General features: G+C 38.8%; 1 protein-coding gene across 2 annotated transcripts in view; it reads right to left on the bottom strand.

Moving 5' to 3' along the window:
- The window catches only part of TRHDE (thyrotropin releasing hormone degrading enzyme), a 199110-nt gene that overhangs the window by 12672 nt on the left and 159655 nt on the right, over positions 1 to 26783 (bottom strand). For both annotated transcript variants that reach the window (XM_083699066.1, XM_083699067.1), the window contains 6 exons: positions 23872 to 23960; positions 15231 to 15364; positions 15070 to 15125; positions 8281 to 8428; positions 5436 to 5533; positions 3630 to 3737 (listed from right to left, as the gene is read on the bottom strand). In XM_083699066.1, coding sequence (XP_083555192.1) covers positions 3630 to 3737; positions 5436 to 5533; positions 8281 to 8428; positions 15070 to 15125; positions 15231 to 15364; positions 23872 to 23960 — 633 coding nt within the window. The remainder of the gene's footprint in view (positions 1 to 3629; positions 3738 to 5435; positions 5534 to 8280; positions 8429 to 15069; positions 15126 to 15230; positions 15365 to 23871; positions 23961 to 26783) is intronic.

Consider the following 26783-nt stretch of genomic DNA (forward strand, 5'->3'; position numbering starts at 1 on the left):
ATTTATCTTCTAGGCAAATGGTGTTCTAATTTCTTAAAATGTAATTGGATGCAATTTAGGCAGCTCTTTGATTTAGTGACATGCTTCAAACCATTTAGGGAAACATTTAAGAAAGGAAATTAATCAGATGTCCCGTTTTAATTCTGAGAATTTAGCCAAAGCTTTTCAGTGTGTTTGATTACAGATTTGTTTTATATAACACTCCCATATGAATAAGAACGAACTTTTCAAAATTCTGGATGAACGTAATAATTGCTCTTTTAAATGCTATGATGATTATTAGGGTAGTGATAAAGTGGGAAATCAAATCCAAACTCTTCTTCTGCTACTACTACTAACTGCTATTTGGGTATAAGCACTATTAATTCCTAACAAACCATACTCACAACATAGAAATACAAAATGAGAACCCAAAATACATAATACAACAAAAACAAATCAATAACACTCTCTCCCACAAATATATTATTATTATTATTATTATTATTATTATTATTAATTGTGGATTGCTGATTTTATCCTAGGTTTGGCTAACCAAGCACCCCAGTATGGGGCAACATTTTCACAGGTGGAAGAATTACCTTAACCACCTGCTTCTCCCTTGCCAGAACATTTCAATCTAGCTGTTACAATTTTCCTTTCATCACAGAGACAACTGCAGAAGCTCTCCTCATACTATCCCTTCCTCAGTGAGACCCATAACTACAGTGTCTCACTCCTCGGACCTCTCTCCATATCTCACCGGCCTCTGGCTCTCTGAGATGAGAAAAGCAACTACTTTGCATGCAACTTTCCTGGTATCTTCATTTTTCTATAATGAACTTGGATCTAAGATTCCGCCTCATAATTCCCTATCTCTGCTACAGTAACTAAGCACATGGTCCAGGCACCATATGGGTTGGCTTACCTGTGTAATGCATGAATCCTTTCTATTATGTGTTTCTTTACAGGTGCTTCACCCCACAAAGCTGTTTCCTTGCTTCTAAGTCACTTCCAATTGACTGTATTGCTATTGACTGTATTGACCTGTATTGCTATCACCTTTAAACCTTGGTTTATAAATAAACATTGCACTTGCAACAGGTGTGGTTATTGCTGGCTCTCTGGAGCAAGCACACAAATATTGATTGAAATTCCACAAAGTAAGCAATGTTATGCAAGATAATTCAATTCTTTAAGCATGCAGTCAATTATTTCTAGTAAAGATTCCTCGAGTAGTACTGTTAATTCCAAAATTAGGACTTGTGTACGATACGTGGTTATGCACACTAGCAAATCTGGTAATAGTCTCTACACTACTGCTACTCCCTGTCTCAATATTAGAAACAATAAAATAAAACTATAATCACTGGTCTGTACATGCAATATTTGGAATGGATAGTTATGTTTCAATGTGGTGTTTGAACTAAATGGCCCTACTAGTCCTTGTGTTCTGTGGTTAAATTGCTTATAAGTCACTCATGAGGTTCTTAAATTAATAGATATATCCACACCATAGCATTTAGCAAGCAACCCTTTGCTTTACTTGACAATCTAAAAGACATAGGGAATAAACTGTCTTCTTAATGACATTGCCAGACAATAAAGCCTGTATTTACTTGTTATCATGTTAATCCTTAATCCTATTGGATATATGCCCTGGGTCTTCTTTCACAACACTAAAGTCTTGATTAAGTTGTACTCAGCACACTCTTCTTTCTACTTAAAACAGCTTTATTGATTTCACTGCAAGACTCTACTCCATTGCTGCAATAGCCTGTTAATTAACTAATTTCGGCAACATTGGTTGCTAGCCTCTCTCTGTGCTATTCTAAAATAATATACTGTATCACTTCATTTACACCTGCATAGATAATGTAGCCACTATTTGTTTAAAGTACATCCTTAAGGCTATACATAGCACAGAACAAAGAATTATATGTGCAGGGAGATGTAGATTCTATGACACATTAAAAATTTATCCAAGAATGTCCAGAAGGCTGAGAAAGTTCCATTGAGGCCAGTTTCATTTGTGACTAGTTAAATATGCTGTTAATGAGTTTAAGGAAACAAACAAGAATAAAAACATAGGCGGAAAGTTGTTCTGATTTGCAATATTACCCACACACTATGAAGGCAGGAGACACATGGCCTCAGTTGTTCGGGGCTTTAAACACCAGTGTAAGCACATTGAATTGGGCCTTATTTCTATAAGGTGAAAACCAGCACAACTGCTTCAAAGCATGGGTTATACGAGCTCTAAATGAACCCTGGGCAATAATCTGGCTACTGTATTTTGGATCAGTTAATGCAGGGGTCATCAACCTAAGGCCCATGGGCTGGAAGTGGCCTATGGAGGTCGTTCGACCGGCCCACAAGCTGCCCCCGAACCAAGGTGCCCGCTCACGCGCTGCGCTAAAGTGGCACAATGCATGGACTCACTTCTGTGGCACTGGAAATCGCGTCTGTGCATGCACAAATGCCAGAAATTGGGGGGGGGGGACCGCACGCAATTCGGCCCACAGAAGGATATCCGCAGGACCGATCTGGCCCAGGCAAGATAAACCTTGCCGACCCCTGAGTTAATGTGTTTGAATAGTCACAGAATGCACTGAAGTAGTCCAATCTGAAGGTTACCAGAGTGAGGGAGTACAGAGTCCTTGTGATCTGTGTCTCAGAGGGGCCATAGCTGGTGAAAGCAGATGGAGCTGGAAATATGCACTCCTAGCCCAATGCTACTTGAGCCTCCAATGTTAGATCCAGGAGTAGCCAAATTGAGTAAATAAACATTATATAATTGGAGAGCTTGTACATGATTGGTGTTCCTCCTCTTGTCACCATTTCTTTCTTGTGCTTCGTAAGTAAGAATACAGATTAAGTGAATCTCTCTCCAGAAGAAACTCTGAAAAGGATAATGTATTTTGAAACACGTTTTGCTTTCAAAGCTGATGCATTGCGAAGGTTAAAGAGGTTAACAAGGCTGATTCTCGAGCACAGGCAGACCTTATGGTAATTCTTTTAATTTTTTAGGCTGAGCCACTAGGCTATCATAAGTAAGGAGTGTGAGTAATGCACTTCTTCACACATGAAAGGGCTGTAGCAAACATCTTAATTTCCCGAAAGCAATTGCTTCACAGTACAGTACTGGAGATGAATTTCAGAAACTCCATTTTGATTCACAATACACATTTAAACAAATGCATGTATTTAAATAGTTTTGCTAGTTTTCACTTAATGGTAAGTTTCAACGATGTTTAGTGGCTCAGTGAAATGGTACTAAGATTAAATTTGTTGTCTTTCTGGTGGCTACTGAATACCTTTCTCTTCCAACAAGTGTTATAAGTAAGACCTTTCTCACTTTGCATCTGCATCTGTATTGGAACTGTTTTTAATATGTTTTTTATTGTTTTCTTGCTTGTTGTTTGCTGCTCTGGGCACTTTCAGAAGGGTGAGATATAAATTTTAATAACAACAATAATAGTGTTTGCCTCTCTTCCTTGGAATTTGCTTTTCAACTACTGAATTCATTTTAATTTTTAAAAATCATGTCAATCTCTAGGTAAAATGTATTTTAAAAAAGGGAGGGGGAAGTAATTCCAGTAATTCCAACTAAGAGGAAAAGGGGAGATGCATGCTGCAATCCTTTTTACCTGTTTCTGTTGCTGGAAATCCAGTCTGATATTAGGGTTGCAGCCTGCTGGTGGCAGTGCTTGTTACCAAAGCTGCAAGCCAGCATAATGACTTCACGGCGTAACTCCCTGGGTAACCCCAAAGCAGAAACAAAAATTGTGTTAGGGTCATATTAATGAATATGTTCAAGTACTCAAATGAAAATGCACAATTGCTTACAAGATCTAAACCAGTGGTTCTCCCCCAATGGACCACCTGAAAATTGCTGAAGGTCTTGCTCGTTGTAGCAATTGTAATGCACTGTGCTAGATGTTGTATTGTATTTTTACAATTTTATTTTGTAAAATAATATATAATATATAAAAAGATTTTTATTCTTTTATTTCTTATATGTTATATACTATTGTACTACAAAGCGTGTTCTCCAATAAATGAGAGCACATGTTGCGGTGTGGGCCACCGGGCCAGACCTCTTGTTGCCAGGCAGGTTAATAGTTGTTGCCTGGCATTGTGATTGGATAACCGGGTTGCTGGGGCAAATTGTATGTTGCAAATTGGGTGGGACCATGGTCTTTAAATATTGGTGCACTCTGGTTTCTCTTTCTCTTTGCAGAGTGCATCGGATCACCCGCCCACCTGCCCTCTTTTCCGGTTGACCTTGCTTTGCCTGTCATGGGGTCGTCTGCCTTGGCGCAGGGGCCTAGTAGGAATTTTGCCATTTGGTGATTGGCTGTGCCATTTGGTTTTTGCCTACTACTCAGCAATTCGTCACAACTTGTAAGGTTGCGGTTAGGCATTGGTTATAATATGCTGGTGGTGGAGGGGTCAGGCTGGGCCTGCCCCTCCCATTACGCTGAAGGGAATTCCGTTAAAGGAATCCTGGGGCTTGCCATGATTTCATCCAATCCCTGTCATGGGACCAGGGCCGCCCAATCCCTGTCATGGGAATCCTTGTCATAGGATCTGGGCCGGCAAGCTTTCGGGGAGCTGCTGGGGTGAGCGGCGTGGGTCCAACGCTTAGCTCAAATGACCCCCAGTTTGACTTTCTCTTCTACTGGCTACCGATCGGACCTCGGGATGTCAGTTCTGTCCCAGGCGGGGGAACAGATAGTCATAACCAATGTCTAAACAACCACTCACTGATTTTGTATTTTAATAAAGTTGTGGCCAAAATAGTTCCCAAAAACCAAAACTAAATTACGTGTTATGTGTGAAGTTATTTGAGGGGTGGCCTGGGGACCTACACACGCAACTGAATCCCATAAAATTCAGATTGTAATACAATCAAATGCAATATAAGAAATTAAATATAATTAAACATCTATATGAATAATTAAAAAGGTGGTTGTGCTCCCTCCTGTCTTGAACCACTAATCCACAGATTCGCTGCAGACCACCTAAACAAAGCTCGTGGACCACTGGTGATGCACAGACCACAGTATCCTACAATGGTAAATCAGTTAATAAGCAATGACATTTCGACAAAGCCAGCCAGCTACAAGCATGCATGCCCCTTGGTCTTGGTCCTTCTCCCAAATGCAGCTAGAACTTAAATCATAACTAAGGAGCCGTTTAGTTTTCAGAGCCTAGTAAAAGTAGACACTTTCATAACAGTAAAGCCCCCAAATGAAAACAAAAGGCACAATCCTTTGCAATTTTATGTCCCACTGATTCAACAAGAGAGGTGGAAATATACTCAGCCCCCTCTTACGATAATCAGTGGAGCGTGCCCAGAAATAAGCATCAGATTCATTAAGCCTATGGAGTTTGGTTCACTACAAATGCTCTACAACTGTTAAAAATGGAAAAGAAAAGTGTTACAGTACTCGTGTTGGTAGGAAGCTTGAACAAATGATTTGTCCAAATTATTTGTTGGCCATCCAAGCTTAAGATACATTGAAGCAACTTGTCTTAATATATATTCCTGAAACACAAAAGGGGGAAAAGAACCCTGTATCAGATATTTTCATAGTTAAAAGATAACATGCTCCATTCAGTTCAAAGACAGCTTTTAAAATAGTTTTATTACATGTGACATTTTAAAGATAAGTAGTAGCCTATCTTCTCGGCCATGTATGTCATCAGTGGGGCTCAAAGTATGAGATAATGTCTCTTGTCATATTGAACATGCACACCTACCAACCTGCACAGAGAGGCTTTGTGTTTGAGGGCAGGCTGTGTGTGTGTGTGTGTGTGTGTGTGTGTGTGTAGAAGGTCTGATTTTAAAGTGGGAACCATCCCAGTGACCATCAGTGGAATCCTAGCTTTCAGAGGCTGAGTACAGTGGTACCTTGGTTCTCGAATGTATTCCATTCAGAAAGTCCATTCAACTTCCGAAACATTTGAAAACGAAGGCGCGTCTGATTGGCACATGTGCCCAGGAAACAATAGCCGACAGCCACATCGGACATTCATCTTCCGAAAAACGTTTGAAAACCAGAACACTTACTTCCAGGTTTTCGGCTTTCAGGAGCAGAAATGTTTGAGTACCAAGGCGTTCGAGAACCAAGGTTCCACTGTAGTTCCAAATTGATGCACCCTCAGAGAGAATAATTAGTGCCATATCCACTTTCAAAGCAGAGAGAGAATGATTGCACCCTCAAAAGTGTTTTTACTCTTGGACCCCCTGGCCACATCATAAAACGCTTTCCCCCAAATTTTAAGGTAGAGTACTGTTTTGCTCATGTCCAGTTTATGGACTACTCTTGGTCACCTGCTGGGCCACTGTGAGAACAGGATGCTGGACTGACTGGGCCATTGGGCTGATCCAGCAGGCACATTTTATGTTCACAAGTTTCTTTCTACGCCAACCATAATGAATGGACAGGAAAACCTGGGTCCAAAAATTCTTCCCAGCTCAACTTAAAAATCCTCCTGAAAGAATGGGGTTTAGAAGTGCTTGAAGTCAGCTGGATCATTCCTGGTTTTCTTAAACATGTAATGATGTATGTTTGACACAAGTATGAAAATACTAGCTTAGACAGGCTAGCATTTACCTTGCTAGGCAACTCTTGACTTAAAAAAATGCATGTTTGAGTAATGTCCGTCATTAAACATTTACAAGTGACACATTGAGGCCACACACAGAGATGAAATTGATAGGCTTGGCTGTCTTTATATGCACAGATATGGCAAAACCATTACGTAGGCACAGCCAATTGATGTGATAATATTGAATAATGTGAGCTGCATATCAAGATTGGACAATTTAACGATGCCTGTATTTCAATGTCATTTTAGTTGTTGGCACTTTTACAAAGGCAAGCGTAACAGGTTTTCTGCTTTTGACCCTTACACAATAGGGACCTTTACTTTTTATGACAAGCTGTAAAGTATGCCTCTGCCATCATAGTCATATTGTAATTTTCTTACTGCCAAATACCCATGTTTAAGTGAAATATAAATTCAATTCAGTTTTAAGAATGTAGTTTACGTTATAGTAGCACAATATAAGTGAATAATTTTTATTTACATAGCAGCTCACTCAGTTGCATAAGGATGGTATATGACAATATACTGTCTTTTGGCAAGTAAGTTATTCTTGTGACAAAAATTAATTTACGAAGTCCGTTGTCAGCTCTCGCATGATACCTTGGAAAGATGCAGAATAAGCCAGCAATGTTTTTGCTATTATTTACTCAAATTGCATTTTTCCCCAGTCAGACTAAATAGGGCGTCAGCAAAAGATACATTTATAATGATTCTTCAGCACAGGGAACAACAGGCTGGCAACTCTGATTTCAGCATTGCATGAAAGGGAAGGAAGGGTACACTGCATAGAGGTCAGTGTCCATTGGCAGTCATTAGAAGGATGAAAGAATGGAGGCATCATGCTAGCATGGAGCTGCAATAATTCCTTGCCACCCTCTGCCCCCATACTTGTGTCAATGTAGGTGGCAAAGGACCTTCGGGAAAGGGTGGGGAAAGCTCAAAATGCATGAGCCAAGTTCAAAAAAAATGAAATAAACTTTTATAGGACACACAAATTTTCGTCTCGTATGTGTTGCTAGCTGGTTTAGGTTTCTACCTGGTCCTGGGCTACATTTAAACCAGACCATATGTTGTTGAGCATTTAATTCATGCAGAATGTGTCTTTTTTCATAGAATCATGTTGAAAGGGACCCTAAGGATCATCTTCTAGTCCAACTCCCTACAATGCAGGAATATACAGCTGTCCAACATGGGAATCAAACTTGCGACCTTGGTGATGTCACCACCACGCTCTCATCAACTGAGCTACCTCAATTTCTATATTTTATTCTATATTGCAAATAGGACTGGGGGAAATCCTTGTCTCTAACACTGAAAAGCAGATGCCAGTCAGTATATACTGAGGTGACTCAGTGTTTCATATGTTCCTAACTTATTAGATGAATCATGATACAACCCCCTTACTTATTTTTCTTTTCTTTTTCAATTCCCCAGAAGACAGTGTGCCCTTCTCTTCAGTACTGGGAATGCATATCTGCTGGTTTTCTTTTGTTTTAAAGGTCCATCCTCCCCCTGCCCAACTATACACACACACATAAAAAGGAACTTGTGGGACAGGGTCTAAAGTGCATTTGGGATCCACCTTGGCTATGCAGAAAAGCCCTAAGCAAGTTACAGGATTTTACTGGGCTGGACAACAATAGTTCAGTGGTCACAAGAAAGAAAGACAAATATATTTACATTGAAGATGTTGTAGTTTTCTGTGCGGTCCAACAATTTATCTAGTGGATAAAGGGCGCGGCTGGCAGCATGCCAAGGCAGAAATTCCTTTTCCTTGGATAGGTATCTGATAATCTCTAGTGGAATGTTCTGAGGCAAATAGCCAGCTCTGTATAATCAAAGAAGTTATTGTGAATCATTAATTGGAAAAAGGTCATGGTGACACTAGAAACTGAGGTAAGCTTTTCCTTGTGCAGATACAAATAAAAAAACTATAATCATTTCATTGTATTATACAATGAGGTCAATATTCTTTTTTTAAGTTTTCAAGTACAGAGTGTTCTTTAGAAATGAATCTATGCATCATAACATATAATTTAAATGAACTCATGTCTGCAAGGTCAAAAGGATTAAAAAAAAAAGCCTGATGATAGGAACTGAACAGTCACAAACATTTGTTACAGAAAATATTTATAAGGTCATTATGATTAAACAGGAAGAAGCTAACTCCCAAGATGGCATTTTTCATTATAGTCCCATCTTGCTCCAACATTCTCCCAACAACATTTATTAATTCAATGGAGAAGACATAGGCCACATTCAGCCTTTTAATGTTGCCATGATAGTTGATATAATAGTAGCTTGGAATAATTATGAAAGCAACGTGTTTCATATTTATTAGCTATTATTAGTTTGCTAGCAATTCCTATGAAACATGGGGAGATTTAGAAGGCATAATCCCATCAGTCGGTGGAGAAGCATCATGGCTGTTTCGGGGGGGGGACAATTAAATGAAAATACTACAGAATACTTTCAATTAATTCACAAAAAAAGAAAAAGAGAACCATAACATCATATGAATCCCAAGATTCCTAACTGATTGACACAAAAATAAATATTTAAATTGCTGAAATCATTATAGGATCTTTCAATGAGTTAACTAAAGACCACATATCTAATTCTGAAGGGACGATTTGTGAGTTGTGCAGCTGCATTCTGACCTTGGTTTCTTCACTTACATTGAGCGACTGAACTCACAGATAGAGCTCAGTACATTCATTTTCCCTGTAGGGACAAAGTACCAAATGGTAGTGTAATTGCCAAGGGAAAATTATTACTCCATTCTGAATTATTTCCACCATAAATCCAAAACCCGTCCAACAGACTCTGTCACAAAAACAACAGTGTTGCAGTAAAGTGCTGAGAGTCCCACATACAAGTGAGCCATAAATTCATGAGCCCACCGTCCACCAGAGCTATCCTGAGATGTGCTTAAATCAAAATTAGAAAACCCAAGCTGGTCACAAACTGGCTGGCAGTGTTGAGACAATGGGAATGAGGTGATTTAGTTGCTACCATTCTAAAAGGCACTCTGCATCATCTGCTTCATATGGGATGTACAGAACGTGAGTAGCTTATGGCTGTTCAGATATATCCCCACCTCCACTTACAAAGTGACAACTCCTACTTTTTCTTATGTAAATCTGTAACAAACATTGTTTCGTGCCTGCACCGTTGTGTCTGTGCATTGTCATGGAACACAAGAAAATGACACGAACACAAAATTCAGTGGAATTTGTTGTTCAGAGATTTTTCCTCTTGAAAATAAAGCAAAGAATAAGGCTATTTTTAGTGCAATGCGTGTTAAATTCATACACTGCATGGGTACGACATGAAAGGAAAGGTACTACATTTCACTCTAATGATTCAATGGTTATGCACAGCTCTTTTGTATTACTGTATAGTAGATGATAACGGCATGAGTGTTGAGAATGACACAGAATTATGAGTTATTGGCAAATGTTAAGCCCCATATTTTCCTGGTGCTTCTTTTGCTGCTCATCACAGCTACGGGAGCCATGGACAAACAGTATAGGCCTTGGAAGGCAACAGTGAGAAGATGAGATGTCATGGGCAGTGTCCCTGCTGGTGCCTGTGATGGACAGGCCCTGGGTCTGCCTCCAGTGGGAACTGGCAAGTCAATCAGCCAATCAGGAGATAGAGGGTGGAATTTAAGTTGGATGCAGACAATCTGAGAGCACAGTCAGGGCTTGCCTGAACGTTAAACCTGGGATTAGAGATAGGGACTTTCTATCTGGTTGGGCAGAATGGGGGTGGCAGCAGGTCAGCCAAGGATCCACTAGATCCTAAACAATTGTGCAGCCAGATAGAAGCCCAATTCAGGCCCCTCTGCTGTGTCAGTCTGGAGCTGATACAGCTAAATTTAAGAAAAATACTCTCCGGCCACTTTCTGATCTGGTTGGTACAAGAGATATGCCTTTGGATAAAGTAGCAGCTCCACTGCTCCATCCAGCCCCGGTGTTCCATGACCAGGTGTTAGGATGGCTCCCCACAACATTAGAAGAAAAGATGACACTGACATAATTCATCAGTGTTTAGTAATGATGGGACTATATTTTACTGACAAGGTTCAGCCTTGGTACATTTATTTTAAGCATGTTTATATCACCCTTTGTGAAAACTGATTCCTGGATGGATCACACAATGAAGAATATCAAAAGACTATAACCACACAATTAAATAAAGTATCAGGCCAACATAACTATTAGCAGTATCTAAAATCAATCAATTTATTACTGCCTTTGGCAATTCACAGGAAATAATTGGAGATTTTTTAAAACCTATAGACTGTGTTGGAACATGTGAAAAGTATTAAAGTCAATGCCTAACTAAGTTGTGAATCACACATTAGATTGCTATGGATCATACTAGTGCATAACAGAATTCAGAAAGCTATTGAAAGAAAAAGCTGCTCTCCTCAAAGTAATTAGTTCGCAGTAATCCCACTCAATTAAATTGTTCACCATTGAGGGCTGTGGTCTTGATTTTCAAACTTAATGTAGAGGCAATAATGAAGGTTAAATACAAGATAAACAAAATGTTCATTTACACAGAAACCGTATTATTCCTTGTGAATGCATTAAGAGAACATTATCAACAACTCTGCATGTGAGAGCTGATATTTGGGAAGGTTTTGGATGTGTTTCACTGGCTTTGGTGGAAACCTTGAATGTTCTCGCAGTCTATTGCTCTAATTTCTGATGCTTAAATTGGTCTGAAAACCCTGACTTTTCTGGTCATTAGTTTGAACAGGGGTTTAAACAACATCATTAGGGGATAATATGGATCCAATTACCTTGAATATGCTTGAAGACTTTGGATGTTGTAATGAATTAAATTTGGCTCTCTGGGGAAGGATTAGTGTGATAAAGATGACTACAAATTCACACTTTAATTTTGCTACACAGATGCTCCCAACAGACAATTCAGGGAACTATCATTTCCAAAACACGGAGAGCATTTAAGGGGTTGTATGTTTCTTTCATATAAATGAAGGCATAACATTTAGCTACTGTAATCAACGAGCCTATGTGAACCAGAGGAAGAATGTGTTGCACTCTGTATCTTAGAGGTCAGTTTTCAAGTCCGAAATTATCAGTGGACTAGACAAGTGCTTATAATTAAGCTGAGGTTACCCACCAGTGAAGTCCAAAATAAAATAATAACAGCCACTTACTACAAAGTATTGCTGTGAAAATAAAGAAGGATATATCAATAGGCTTATGATTTACAAGCTTTTGCTCCTTACAATAGACATTATTAAAATGTTTAGTTCAAAATTCATTCAGTGAAATGAATATAAATAAAGATCACTTAGGTGTAACCTTCTGCACCAAAGTACAATAACAGATGCTTTGCATGCATTGTTAGGTAAGAGAATACCTTATGAAGCAAGCAAGCCAGCTTTCCCATCCCTTTCAATCAATATTGTCACATTGTGAGTAATATAATCTAACAAGCATTCCCAGTTCCTCAAATTCCCACACTTTCCCACACGTCTTTCCAAGGCCTTTATAGATTTCCAAACAGGCAAAATGAAGGTCAATCTAGATGAGGCTTTTGGAGATCTGTGATTGGATCTCCTACGGGCTAGGTGTGCACGTGTGTTTTAAGTTAAAAGCAGTTTCTGGCAGAGATTGGATAGGAGCTGTGTTCCTGAGAGAAAGTTAACACTTCCCCCTATACTGTTTCCCCCCATTTAAATCCCCTTCTCCCTACCCAGAAGCTGCTATTTGTCCTTGAGGAAATCATACAAGAATCATGTGTATAAGTCAAAACTGACAGTACAAAGTCAGTTTTTGACTTACAAAGCCATAAATAAATCACTTACAACCTTTTTCATGTGCCTCATTGTGACCCGTAAGATGCAAGTCTCTTAAGAATGCCATCCTTGCATCAATTTCAAAGAAAGGGCACTTAAAGAAAGAGCCCTGTGGCTTATTAATCACGAAACTCTATTAAGGTTTGGAAAAACCTCGAGCCTTTTCAGGAAACAGTTTAAGAATTCTTAATTTGGGGCTGGCATTTCCTGTTCTTGGTCAACTTGTTCCTACACTTCACAACTTTTATTACAGTGCAAGATAGAAAAGTAAGCAAATTAACTTTAACTGATGTTATAATAAAATATATTCATTGCTTTGACAAGTGAAACAGAACACAGCAACACTATAGCCCCCTTCAGACATTACAACTAGGAGTGAAATAAATACTTCTACATGCATTAGAGCCCCAATAACACATGGGTAGCCCTGTTGTATCATAGCACACACTACTGCAGTCATTGTATCTAAGTTGGAAGCAACCAGAATAGTGATGGTAGGCAGAGCTAGTGTATCCTTCCCTTATTCTCCTCCTCATATGTTCACCCTAACTTTAGTGTCAGAAGAGGGCTAAAATTATAACTTATGAAGACAGAAGAGACATGCTTTAAAACCAGTGTTTTGGGGTTGTACTTAGCCAGATAAGGGTGAAAAATATATGCTTTAGTGCTCATCCAGACTTCCTTTACCACTGCATTTCTAGGCATAGGTCTGTGCTTTAAAGTTCTGTGTCCAAGTGTTATCTTTTCTCCCTGGCACATTCCTTGCAAAAACATGCTCTTTACCACTGGAAACCATTCCACAGGAAACCCAAATTGTCGTTTGTTCCAATTCACCATTAAAGAGTGGGTTGACACGGAACAGGAAATTGTGGGGCAAAAGGTAAGTGTGGGTGAGCCCTTAATCCAGAAAATATGGGGGTGATGGTTCCAAAACAGAGTGTTCTAGGATATGTGAACATAACTGTAACCAGTGAGAGATCTCTAGCACCACAGGAACCTTTAGGGAACCTGAAGATGCTACCGAAAACAGTATTGCTACTGGGAAAATGATAAAAATACATACAATTCACTTCCTTTTTCATACACACACACACACACACACACACACAAACACGTAAAGAATACACGGCATGTGTGTGATCATCAAATACTCTATCATATAAAGTACTGACCATCATTCACATTTAATTAGCATTTATTGAAAGGTCTACATTACCTTAACTATATCACACACATAACTCCCATTCAAAAGTCCCTCATCTATTGTCAACAGACAATAAAGAACTCTGTATTGTGGCATGCAATAGCACTGAGAATATAGTACCTGTAGTCCACAGAGTCATATATGGCACTCTCATTCCTCCCGAAGTATACAAAACTCACTCTGCTGAATTTTTACAAGTGCTACAGTAAGAATTCCCCTTTCCTCCTCCTTGTGGCTGCCTGACAAAGTCTCCAACTAAGGAATGCTTGACTACTTCATTTGTATTGGAGCTCTTGAAACACCACAACCAGTGCTGGAATTGCATCCATGATTGAGGTGGTCCTTGGGACTTCTGAGACTTCCTTGGAGACAGCTCAGAAGCTGAGAACAGTGGAGAATGCACAACCTAGTACCTGACAGGAGTGGGGAGGCAGCAATATTGCTATAGTTGTATTGACTACCAATTTGGGTCATGAGACAATTCATCCTGTTTTATAAAAACATTTAGGACCTAGCTCAGAATTTCTTCATACTGAGAAATCAGGCCTGTGTCAAGAAAAATAATGATCTCTGCAGTAGCAAGCTAAATGTGGCACTGCTCTCTTTTTTTGCCAAATTTTGAATGAACCATTAATTTATGCAACCCATTTTGGATGTAGACAATAAATATACATATTATCATTCATACACACCCCCCGCAATTTTAGTAATATAACAGTATTAGAATATATACAAAACTGAATCAAGCTTATGAACACGTGATAAAATGTATATATAAATAGTAAATAAGATTATGAATGTGAAATGTTTATTTAAATAATTACTTTCCATACTTAATATTGTATATATTACATCAGCATATAATCGAACTCTGTTCCAGCTATTTACGACTGTTTTTACGTATTCTATGAATGACTTCCATCTATTTACTACCCTTTTATACATTCCTTGCTTTCTTCTCATTATTCTTGAGGATTGTTTCTGCACTGGGTAACCAAGTATCATAAAGCAGAGCAAGAAATATGTATGTCAGAGCAGGGAGGGGAAATCTGAAGCTCGAAGATTTTTATCATCAGAAATTATATATTGCACAAATATCATTTGGGAACAAAAAGTCGTTCATTAGTGAAATGGGAACACATTATTAATCTCCAATGTATTAAACTGACTTTAAAGGGAAATTAATCAAGCATCTATACACAGAAATACCCTGAGGCTTTTATCGATCAGGAATGAGGAAAGTGCAGCTGTTGGTGTTTGTGCTTCGTCTCATGGAAAGACAGAAAATTGAAGAAAGCTGGGTGGGATTTGAAACATGTTTTAAAAGATAGGTTCAACTTTAAAGCACGCCTAGGTTAACCAGGCAAATATAGGAGTATTACCGAGAGGTGTATTAGAATAGATTATTTACAGAAAAACATACCTGGCTAAATTGAATGCATCATCGATCAAACCCGCACGATTACTGACAGAGATTACCTGTGAGGGTAAAGGAGAAAAATTGAACACGTCAGGATAACACAAAAACAGCAGGGATTCCAGAAATCACAAAAATATTCAGGCAATATGATGAAATGGGCTTACCTTATGGTTCCTCATCAGTTGGTCAATTAATAATCTCCAATTTCTAATGTCATAGTTAACCCTAAAATATCCAGTTTGATTGATGTTCCCCAGCAGCCAGTTTCCCTCATTAAGGGAAGCAATCCTGTGATGCTCTGCAAAGAAAACACAGGGAGGGAGGGAGGAACTTAAAAATACGGGTTCAAAAAGTTTTAACATTTTATATTGTACCTAGAATATAATTTACCAGCTTCTTTCAGCACATTAAAATGTTTTAATTTGAACAGGCTACTTTAATTTCTCTCATAAAACACTGTAAATGAAAAAATCCACTCTTTCAAGAGGATAATTATTAATATTTTTGCACTAGTGTCCTATCCGGATAGATATGGTTTCGGCTGACTATAAAAATGCATTTAGTATAGATTTTCCCTAGAAAAGTCTGGTTATCATGGATACTGCTAATAAAAACTGAAGCCCAAATGCTAGTTCTCTCTACCAACAAGATTTTAATAAATTCCAAACCAGGTAGCTGGCTTTAATTCGGCTTAGGACAAAATTCCTACATTCATCTATGATGTGATAAATATGTTACAAGATAAAGCTCTACCTCATCAGTTTCATGTGGTGAATATTATTTTATAAATGCACCCTCAAATGGTGACAGCTAGTATTTATCACATCAGGAAGCTTGTTAGTTCTCAGTGTCTACCACTGAGGCGGCAAAGACCAACTGTTGCCACGACAGAGCTCATTCATGAAGAATGTTCACCACATGAAACTGATGGAGGAAAATTATATCATGAGGACTTAATTGCATCCGAAGTGAATAAAGGAATTGAACCATAGTCACTAAATTGGCTGGACAATGCTTGCTTAATTCTAAATATCCGATTCGTGGACCAAAGTGAGGCTGGAATGCAAGGGAGAGGGAGCCTTTATGACATATGGATGGCAAACAAGATGCAGTTCCTCTCTGACTTGATTTGTTGCACAAATTAACCTCACCCACACTATATGCAGCCCAAGTATAAAGTCAGGCATAGGCAAACTCGGTCCTCCAGATGTTTTGGGACTACAACTCCCATCATCCCTAGCTAACAGGACCAGTGGTCAGGGATGATGAGAATTGTAGTCTCAAAATATCTGGAGGGCTGAGTTTGCCTATGCCTGTATAAAGTGATAGAAGAACCATCAGGCCAAAGGCCCATTTAGTGCAAAATCCTGTTCTCACAGTGGCCAACCAAATGTTTATGGGAAGCCTGTGAGCAGGACCTCAACACAACAGCACTCCTCATTCCTGTAGTTTCCAGAAACTGGTATTCAGAAGCATACTGCATCTAACCATGGAGACAGAACATAGCCGTCATGGCTGGCAGCCACTGAAAGCCTATCCTCCATGAATTTGTCTAATCCTTCCTTAAAGCTATCCAAGTTGGTGACAATCACTACACCTTAAACTATGTGCTTATATGAATGAAAACTTTCTTTTGTCTGTCCTGAATCTTCCAACATTCAGTTTCACTGGATAGCCATGGGCTCCAATACTATGAGATGAAGAAAAACAAATCTATATTTGCTTTTCCCACAGCATGCAGATTCCTATATACCTCTATGATGTCCCCCTTTTTTTTCTAAACTAAAAGTCCCATCTTTACCTCTTGGAGAAGTTATTCGAGCCCTTTAATCATTCTGGTTGTGCATTTCTCAACCTTTCCCAGTTCTACAATATGCTTTTTCAGCTCAAGCAATCAGAACCGTACACAGTATTACAAGTCTGGCTATACCATAGATTTATGTAATGGAGTTATGATATTGAAAGTTTTCTTTTCAGTCCCCACTCCTAATTATTTATAAAATGAAATTTGCATTTTTTTTCCACAGCTGTTGCACACTGCTTCATCCAAATATTCATTGAGCTATTCCCAAAGTCTCTTTGGGGCACGCCCTTTGCCTTAGTGAGAGAGTGAAAAACAATCATACTACACATGGCCTATTAAAGATGGTCAACACCATGATTTTATCCCTGCTTTATTCAAATTTCTACTGCAGCTTCACAATTTACCTTTCAGTGTTCTTTCAACTCATGTTTTACTCAAACTTATGCTGTAGCTTAAAACCAACACTTTGCCCCTTACCCCCCATCATTTACTGCACAAGTTTCCTCCTTTTTCATTTCTTTGTGCCCCCTCCTGTTTCATGCACCCTTTAGAACCTTTAGAAAAGGCCATTTAAAACAGTTTGATGCTGGACTAGTAGTAAAAATATAGTATATAGAGATATATAAAAGTGCAGATTCATTTATTAATTCGCTTTGTCAGTGCCCCCAGCTTTCTATGTATGTGTTTTCTATTGTTAAGTGTTTTCAAAATGCAGTGAACATTTTACACGCATTAACTGATTTGCTTTTGGAACTTTTAAGAAACCTACAAAAGGTTTTTAAAAATCTAAAAAGTCACCATAATGTTAACAGAATCCAGCCAAAGCCTGGAGCAGTTCCAGGCCAGGTTTGATGGAAAAGACCAGGAGCCAATGTTATAGTCCAGACAAGGAGCATGCAAACAAATTAACTTTTATTTTCATCCAGACCTATTCCTGCAGTTCAACAGAGTCCTAAAACAGCACTCAGCAGACCTAGAACCCTTTCTCAGCCATTCCAGAAGCCCAGACTTCCTCTTCTTTCCCCAGAGTTCTACTTAGTTTTAACTTAAATGGATGGTAACATATCAACTAAGGCAGGCTGTAAATTGACATAATTAAGGCAGGATAAGATTATGCACACCTAGGACTTGAGGCTGTTGAAGTGGGCCTAATGTGTGCTCCAGTTTGTTCTAAATAAAATGGTTTGGTCACCACCCTTTATGTAAAGACTACATCGAATTGTAGAGTTGGAAGGAACCTTGATGATCATCTAGTCGTCCCCCTCCCCCACAATGCTGGAATCTTTTGCCCAATGTCAAACCCACGATTCTGAGATTAAGAGTCTCATACTCTACCAAATGACCTATCCCGATTATCTCCCCATACCAAACTGTCTACAACATTCAGTATTCTTACACAATAAATTATTTCAGGTCAAATCAATCTGCAATCATTATTTCCAACATCATCTATATCAACAAGTTGCCAGATTCACAGGATACGAAAATAAACACATGTCCCAGCATGCCTTTCTATAAAGTCACTCCCTCTTCTTTTTTAGCATAATTAATTATCCTATTTAGCCCATCAAGCTTTTAATGAGTGGTAACTGCTTCAGGAATGGAAAACACTTCTTTTTTTAAAGTAATCTTAATGATCCTCTTTCCCATCAAAGCCCCCCACCAAAAATGATGTAAGTAAACACACACACACACACTATTGTCTGGGAGTGCTCACCTACACAAATAGGCACTTCAGTAAAATTTAAATTCAGTAAATCAAATAAAAATAGGCAAACAGCTAACTGCGGGAGAAAAACAGTGTCTTGGAGCTTAGTTTAAAAGTACAAAATGTCTGTGAGATGGGAAAGCATGTGTTGTTTTGAATTTTTTTGGGGAGTGGGATTCTTTTTTAAAAAAATGCTTGACATTCTGCAAGATCCAATTCGAAATATTGCAACAAATGACACCTCACCCCTCACCCCAAAAAATTAGCCTACTGAAATAGAGAAAATAGGAGTGGGACAGTATCCAGAAGTAGATTTTTGTATGGAAAGACAGTGAATTTTTCTCAGTTCTGGAACTCAGAAAAAATACATGGCTCCAGAATTCTTTCATTCTAGGTGCTTGTCTTATATACTATATATATATATTTTAAAGTAGATTCTACAAGCCTGAAGTCTGCCCACCTCCCTTCCAGTCCATTACCGAGAAATGAATATGGCATAATGAAAGTTGTATGCATATAACCTTTGTAGATTAGATCAACTGAATATTGGCCACAAACTATCTAGAGTCTAGCTACCTAGATTCCAGACTATTTTCATACATGTTATAAAGTAGTATGAAAACCTGCCAGTCAAAGATGACAGCTTCAAAACACCTATTTCATCACTACACATTTCTTTGATAAAGGAAAGCTACAGCAGTATCTTTAAAGAAAAGAAAAAGAAAAGTGTTTCTGTTATCATGGTTTTTAGTAAGTTTTCAGTACAATCACAATCCATTATTATTTTTTAGATAAGGGCATGATTATTTTGACCTTTTCCTACAAAGGAGAGTAGGAATCTTTTCATGTTATTCTAGTTCAAATAAGTAGGAGGTTATTGTAAAGGTTGTCTGATGAATGTTCTTCACAAAGTTCTATATAATTTACTAGAATTTTATGTCTGAGCCTTTCTCAACATTTCTATAGATCGCGCCTTCTTTACCAATGCCTCTCTGGTGTGCTTACTTCATTGAAATCATGTGCAATTTCTCTAATTATCAGAAATATTTACTGAAAAGTCACATTGGCAACAAAAGAAGGTAGAAGTGCATTTTATCCAAAAATAATATTTATCCTATTCCTATGCATAGAATTGTTGCAAGATATAAATATCTAATATTGGTGACTAACTTTTCTTTGTTATTTTTGTTTGTTCAGAATATGGAGGGTGGTTTTAGAGTATTGTCTGAAACTTCGTTTATCAGGACATGAATTCAGGTCCATTTGTGCTTGCAAAAAACATGAATTCTAGAATACATGGGCATATAGCTTAGTCGTTTTCTAGCAGGCAAACACCTTCCAGAAGTGTATAGAACAAAATGACTAGTATTTTGGATATTGGAAGGACAAATGCTTGCTGTTACATTTGATAAGCAGCTGACCTACCACTCTTCATTGTAAGGGACAACTGTTTAAACATTAGGATTGTGTATAAACTCTTAGTTACAAAGCTGTTTTTTTAATTTCCACAACCCAACCCTATTCATCTCCCTTACAAATGTAAGATGTTACATTGTATGTAATTCATACAAAACAGTTGTTGTAGGCTTCATGAAATGTAACACTGAGAACCCTACACTTGTGTAATTAAGTTACTGCGTGAGAAATATTTTACTAACCCTTTCGTGCAGCACTTCATGATATCATCCATATGGTTCAGGAGGACCCCCTGACTCTCAGCATAGGCACCCACAACCTTCCACTCCAACCTATAATAATTTACTCTTTGGTCAGTTGATACATGTACAGTGTAAGTGTGTGCACATTTACTCAGGAGTAGCTCCCACTATGTTTAGGGGGGCTTAATTCCTAGTAAACATACATTTAGGATTAGTGTTAAAACTACTATAACCTGTAAGGTAAGTGTAAATATAATTTATGCATTTTAGGTTCACTACACACTGATGCAGTGGCGTACAATACTCTCAGTTTAAAATGAATCTAGCCTTTCAAGTAGTAAACACATACAATTGTACCTTAGTTTTTAAACGCCTTGGGAGTGATTGTTTCAGTTTTCAAACATTCTTTGGAGCCCGAACATCTGGCACGGCTTCCGATTGGCTGCTGCAAGAGCTTCCTGCAGCCAACCAGAAGCGGCTCCTTAGTTCCTGAACGTTTTGGAAGTCGAACAGACTTCCAGAACGGATTCCGTTTGACTTCCAAGGTTATTTATTTGCTATTTATTGCATTCGGGGAGATTCTGAGTGATAAAAATCTTACGGAAGAGAAGATTCTCTTTCACAAGATTCGGTTTCAATCACCCGTCTATCAAATCCCACAAAGGGAATGTTTCCTTACGCCTTTTCACTCATTACTTAATTAAATAAAGCTGGGGGCAGGGAGTAGAGTGGGGGGAATGAAAAACTGTGGCAATAGGATGCTCAAAGGAGGTAGAGTTTGAGCATGATCCCCTGATGTCAAAAGGCCTTTCAAGTTGATAATGCTATGTGCTTTTACAGTACAAAGCTTGTAGGATGTGGAACCTTGGACCAGCAGGAAGTCCTTCTGGGAGTCTCTACCTATAGGAAGTGATGCCCTGGTTTTTTATATATTCTGGTGGTTTGTAATATAAATGGGCTGCTAGTGCTGATTCAAGGAGGCTGCTTGAGGCCTGAAATTGTTGAAGACCACCATGTAAAAGCGTACCACAGATTTTTCAACCCAGCCACTCTCAAAAAAAAAAAAGAATTCACTCTTCAAAATAATAAGGGAACCTTTCTAAATCTGTAAATGTTAAACTACTACTAAATGTGGTACTGCAGATGTTATATTGAAGAAAGGGGAGGTGAGAATTTCAGTTTCCTCTAATCTCCTTTGATATTTGTGAAGTTTCAGAAGGATCCCACATCCAGGAAGGCTGTCACAATCAATATGTTAGCATTTACAAATCCGCTAGCAGGACTACCACTCTGACAACCACTCTTTACCCAAAGGTAAGTAAATCTCAATAGAAGCTGTATAAAGGGAATTTATTAAACATGCTTGGTTATCCATACAACACAACTGTCAGGGAGAGTAATCCCTACAGACCATCCTTTTCCCATATACCTAATATACCCATATATTAGAACCTAGCAATCTTATCATAAAGTTATAACTATGGACATCTAAATACCCCTCCCAGCACAGAAGAAAAATTGATTTTTGTCCCTTCTGTTCTTTTACCAATTGGGCACTTTTTACCACTCAGTAAAGGCTTGCGGGACTTCTCACTTATTACTAGGCTAGATCAGCCAGCCATTTGTTCTATTTGTTGTATACACTGACTGGCATTTAAAATCACAGTTGCTATTGATTTTAACTTTGCTCATACTTAAGATCCCATGGTCCTTTCTAACCCACTCAGGCTATCTGCATCTTGATTAGCATATAAATGAAGTTAAAGGAATTGCTCATGAATAAATACTGCTTCCAAATGAATTAGTTTTATTCACAGCTTGATAACTTCTTATAAACTTTCTTAGAAATATATATAATAGTTGATCAGTGACTGCTGTGATCCTAGTTATTGTTGGCTTGTTTTTTTTTCTTGATACCATCAGTGAACTTGAATTCTGAGAATGTGAAATATGTATGGATTAAGCAAATGAGGGCAAGGAAGAAAGACAAAGCAACAGATTAACTGAAAGCATCAAGGCTGGCTTATGATATAATAATGGCCAAACGTGACCCAACCTTCTGCAGCCAAAGCCATACCTTATTCGTTCAGTTAGAAAGTTTGTATTCTTAGATCTCACTTATACATGAGAGGACACAATGAGCTATTATTACTACTTAATGGTCTGTTAAAGAGCAAAAAGACACTCAGACGAGGTGATTGCTTCCTTTCACCTAACTTCACTGAGGAAATTTTTTTAAAATAACTTTTCTATTCTATGAAATGAGTTCAGTTTTTCCTTTTTTCCACCTATGGGAGGGAATTATTATTATTATTATTATTATTCGTATCTTGCCATTCGAACAGACTGTGCCACTTCAGCTGCAATATAAATTTAGTAGCAAAATTGAGAAAAACAGCAATGAGAAGCAGCATATACCACTTGCAAAATGAGTTTCCTTTCTGTTTCAGAGTAATACAAAAGCATAATCTGAAAGCAACACTAAACATCATGGACTTGATTTGTTATTACAGCTACATCAGAGCCTAAAATGCCTGGTGGTGGCAAAAGATGGTTGTAAGAATGTGAATGTCATAAAGCCCAACATCCAGGAACTATGTTAAGGCCAGTAGTAGCTCTTTGGGATATCAGTGGACAAGGAAGAATCAGCAATTCTCTGTAGCCTTCCTGGACTAATAATGATATGGATTTTTATGAATTTTAGACTACATTACACTGGTCATGAGCTAGGTACATTATATTGTTTTGTATATTTATTGCCCCAACTATATTTTATTCAGTCTCTGAATTAAGTGAAATAAGTTTCATGTAAGAACTCTGTACATGGGGTCTAATATAGGATTATGAGTTTGTGGGGAGGAACATAGGCTGTAAGTGAGATACTTCAAACCCATAGATCCAGCAAGTGTTAAAATACAAGTCAGGCTATCTTCCTGTGTTGAAGTGATAGACTGGGTGATGGGCCATTAAGGAAACAGAAGAAAGGGGTTCTGTGTGAGATGGCAAATGGGTGGCATCCCTCTCCTAGCTTGTGGTTGGTTAGAAGTCAAAGCCAGAGTTTAGAGTTGAGTTGCAGTAATGTGACCTGGAAGTAAAGCAGCAAATTGGAGAGAGCAATGTCTGATTACTGTTTGACTCCAATAATGTAGCTACTGGAGAAGTAAAACCCCTTTTGGGATATTAATGCTGTGAGTCCCTCTATCATAGGCTTAGGTTGCATATATGTGTAAATAAATAAAGATACCACAGTCTTCACTGTGCCTCATTTTCAAAACGAAACACAAACCCTATATAAGCACCAACTATATTTTATTCAGCTCTGGATTAAGTGAAATGAGTTGCATGTAGGCGTTCCATGCATGGGGCCCAGTATAAGATTTCACCTTCCTCAGAGTATCTCTGTAGTCTAAAGCCTCTTCAATTTATTCTTTGACTTTTGTTAAAATTAACAACACTCTTCTTTCATTTCCTCCTTTAAAACAAAAATGTATTTCTTACCATTCATTTTTCAGCAGCAGGAATAAAGTTTAGCACAGCTAATCAATGTCCTAAGATCAATTGTGAAGAAACAGTTCAGGGAAAAAAAACACATGAATGCTTTATGAGATTCCACCGGGAGGAAAGTTTATTTTTACCTGATTTGTTAGACACCCATATAATTGCCTCTGATGAGATGTGGCTCGTATTTCCTACTGCAATTGTTAATGGGATCTGCCACAAGTAGCTGCAAGACAAAGGAGGGCGATCTAAGAACAAAAATACTGAACTGGTTCTTCTCACTTTACAGCAATCAGGGATTACATCAAAGGAATCAAACAATTTCAGTAGTAGAGCAAAGATGTTGATTCGAATGTTACTTTGCCTTTCAAATAAATTTGCTATTGGCAACAAAACAATAAGAATGTCATTCATCTTTCAAAAAAGACAGTGATGCCCCCCTTTTTTTTTACATACTATCATTACAAGATAGTTTCTAATAAAAAATAAAGTTACAAAACAGAGGAATGATTTCCAATAGTAAGAAGAGTATAACTGAAATTAATTTAGGGAGAAGATAATCTAGAGAAAGCATATGCTTTGGTTTTAGTGACAATATACATTTCTACTACTGCCATTTTTAGTATCTTCTTAAAGGCTGCTGACGATAAAATTTTATCCTCAATTGCTTACAGCCTTGTATAATTATTCGTATTTCTGTAAATCAAGTGTAAAATGCTACAGTTTATACCCATTTTACACAGATGTAACATACTGGTGAAATCAAGCTCTAGTTTATGAATAGTATAAAATTCATACATGAATAATGGACCCAAAGCCTTATGCAGTCATTTGCAACAGGAGCTGCTTTATACTGAATACCCTTTTTAATATTTGACGTGATTTCTGCAGGATGATGTACACTCTATCCTCGTAAGTAAAAGGTAAAAAAGAACATATTCAGCCACAGTAGTTCTTCTCCAAAATGTATCAACCAAATTGAGGGGCCATACACACAATCTTAAATAGTACTGTATTGCAAGTACAGTTGTATGTGAACCTACAGATGAGGGTCACCATTTTGGATTTAAGGAGATTGTATATGTCAATAGGTGGGAACAAGATTCTCAGCAATGTTATCTTGGTTGTGAGACCTGGAAAACCTGCTCCCTGCTTTGCAAGCCTTTTCTACCTTGCTTGGGAATGCAGGACTCTCAATGATTCCAGCTACAAAAGCTGGGGCTGTTGAACAGACTCTTGGGCTAGAAGCTTGGGTGTTGGAAGTTTTTGTTGGGAAAGGGGTTCTTGCTGTGATTTATGTGAAAATCAGTTTTGTTCAGTTTTTATGTTTTATTCATTGTTTATGACTAATTGTGTTATGTTGTAGTTAGGTCTTTTTTTCATGTTGTATGCCACGGTATGAACTATGGAAAGGTGGAATACAAATAAAATTATGTGTGCATGTATGTTGGACTTCAACTACCATCAGACCCAGCCAGCATGAGCAAAAGTTGGGCGAGATGGGACTTGTAGCCAGTAACCACAGGAAGAGCCACAGTTTCCATAGCCCTACTATAGACTAAAGCAGAGGTTGGCAACCTAAGGCCCATGGCTGGTTCCAAGGATCAGAACCCCTTCCCTCCTCCTGGTGCAGTAAATCGCTGGCCAATTGCCTGCTAAGGTTTGAGGCCCTGGCCAATGGGCGAGTGGCAGCTGCACGTGGCTGAGAGGAGGAAGGGGACTGGGCTGAGCTTGCCGAGTGCATTTCCATCAGTCCCCTCGTCGGAGCAAGCTGTTTGCTGCTACCACTCTGCCAAGCACGGCTCCTGTGCCTGCCCTTGTGAGTGGCAGAGGCTGGCGTCGACAGAGGAGGATCGAACAGCCCAAAAGCAGCACTTCCGGGCTGCTTGTTCCTTCGTTGCCGCCACCAGCCTCTGCCGCTCAGCAGCACCCTAAGTAGGCAGGGGGATGGGAGGGGCTGGGGAAGAGAGGAGGGAGAGAGATAAGCCCCCTCTTCCTTATGCGCATACACACACACATACACTCTGGCCCACCAGGAGGTTTGTGTGGTATGTGAACTGGCTCACCCCCACAAAAGCTTGCCGACCCCTGTACTACATCTTTGAAGGACTTTGGGCCAAAGAGCAGTACCTTTGTTTGTTCATGCCATAAAATTTATATACCGCTTGATTGTAGGGAGAAAAAAACCCCTCAAAGTACTTTACAAAATTCATAAATAAATCATTCAAAAAGTGAACCAAGGAGCTTTCTTCCCATTCCTTGCTGTAGGCCGGGAAACATAGGATTTCTTAAGTTCTGGTGGCTAAAAATATGCAGCACAGAAGGGATATCCTACAATTGCATAGGAAATCTAGAAATGGAACCATATGTTTTGCGGCAAACACCAGGTCCCCAGCCTCAAGTTTAACTTGTAATGCTGATGTAGAAGTGCCATTTGCAAGAGATAATTAGCAGGAGGAAGGTCATACTGTATTTTACTTTAATACAACAGCAGCAGCAACCCAGCCCAGCTCCAAGACTGTAAAATTAAAAATCCCACTTACTGATTCTCCCCTACAAATGATCCAGTCTGTCTACGTCAGGGGTAGCCAGCTCCCAAGAGACTGTGATCTACTCACAGAATTAACAACTGGCAGCTATCTACCCCCTTTTGGGGGGTTCCAGTCAAAGTTGTTTAGCTTTTTTTAGGGAGGAGGGAAGCCCCAATTTTTGAGAATTCAAGCCTAAGCTCAAGGGAGAAAGGGGAACAGCCACACACCAACAGATTGCTGGGGAAACAAACAGCCTCACTGAGTAAACCCTGTCTTCCATTCTGCAGATTGTGCAACAATGGAGGGCAGACCGTATTTTACATACACTAAGGAAAGGGACCCAGTGATCAACTGCAATCTACCAAAAGTTCCTGGGGATCTACCAATAGATTGCGATTGACCCGTTGGACATCCCTGATCTACGTCATACTACCCTGGCAAGCACAGTGTTGGGGACAAATACTTGCCAATGTAAAATGTAGCTCTGACCCGAGACATAGAAATTTAATTTAGTACAA

This window comes from Podarcis gaigeae (assembly GCF_964106915.1).
Source record: "Podarcis gaigeae genome assembly, chromosome: 10".
Classification (NCBI taxonomy): Eukaryota; Metazoa; Chordata; class Lepidosauria; order Squamata; family Lacertidae; genus Podarcis; species Podarcis gaigeae.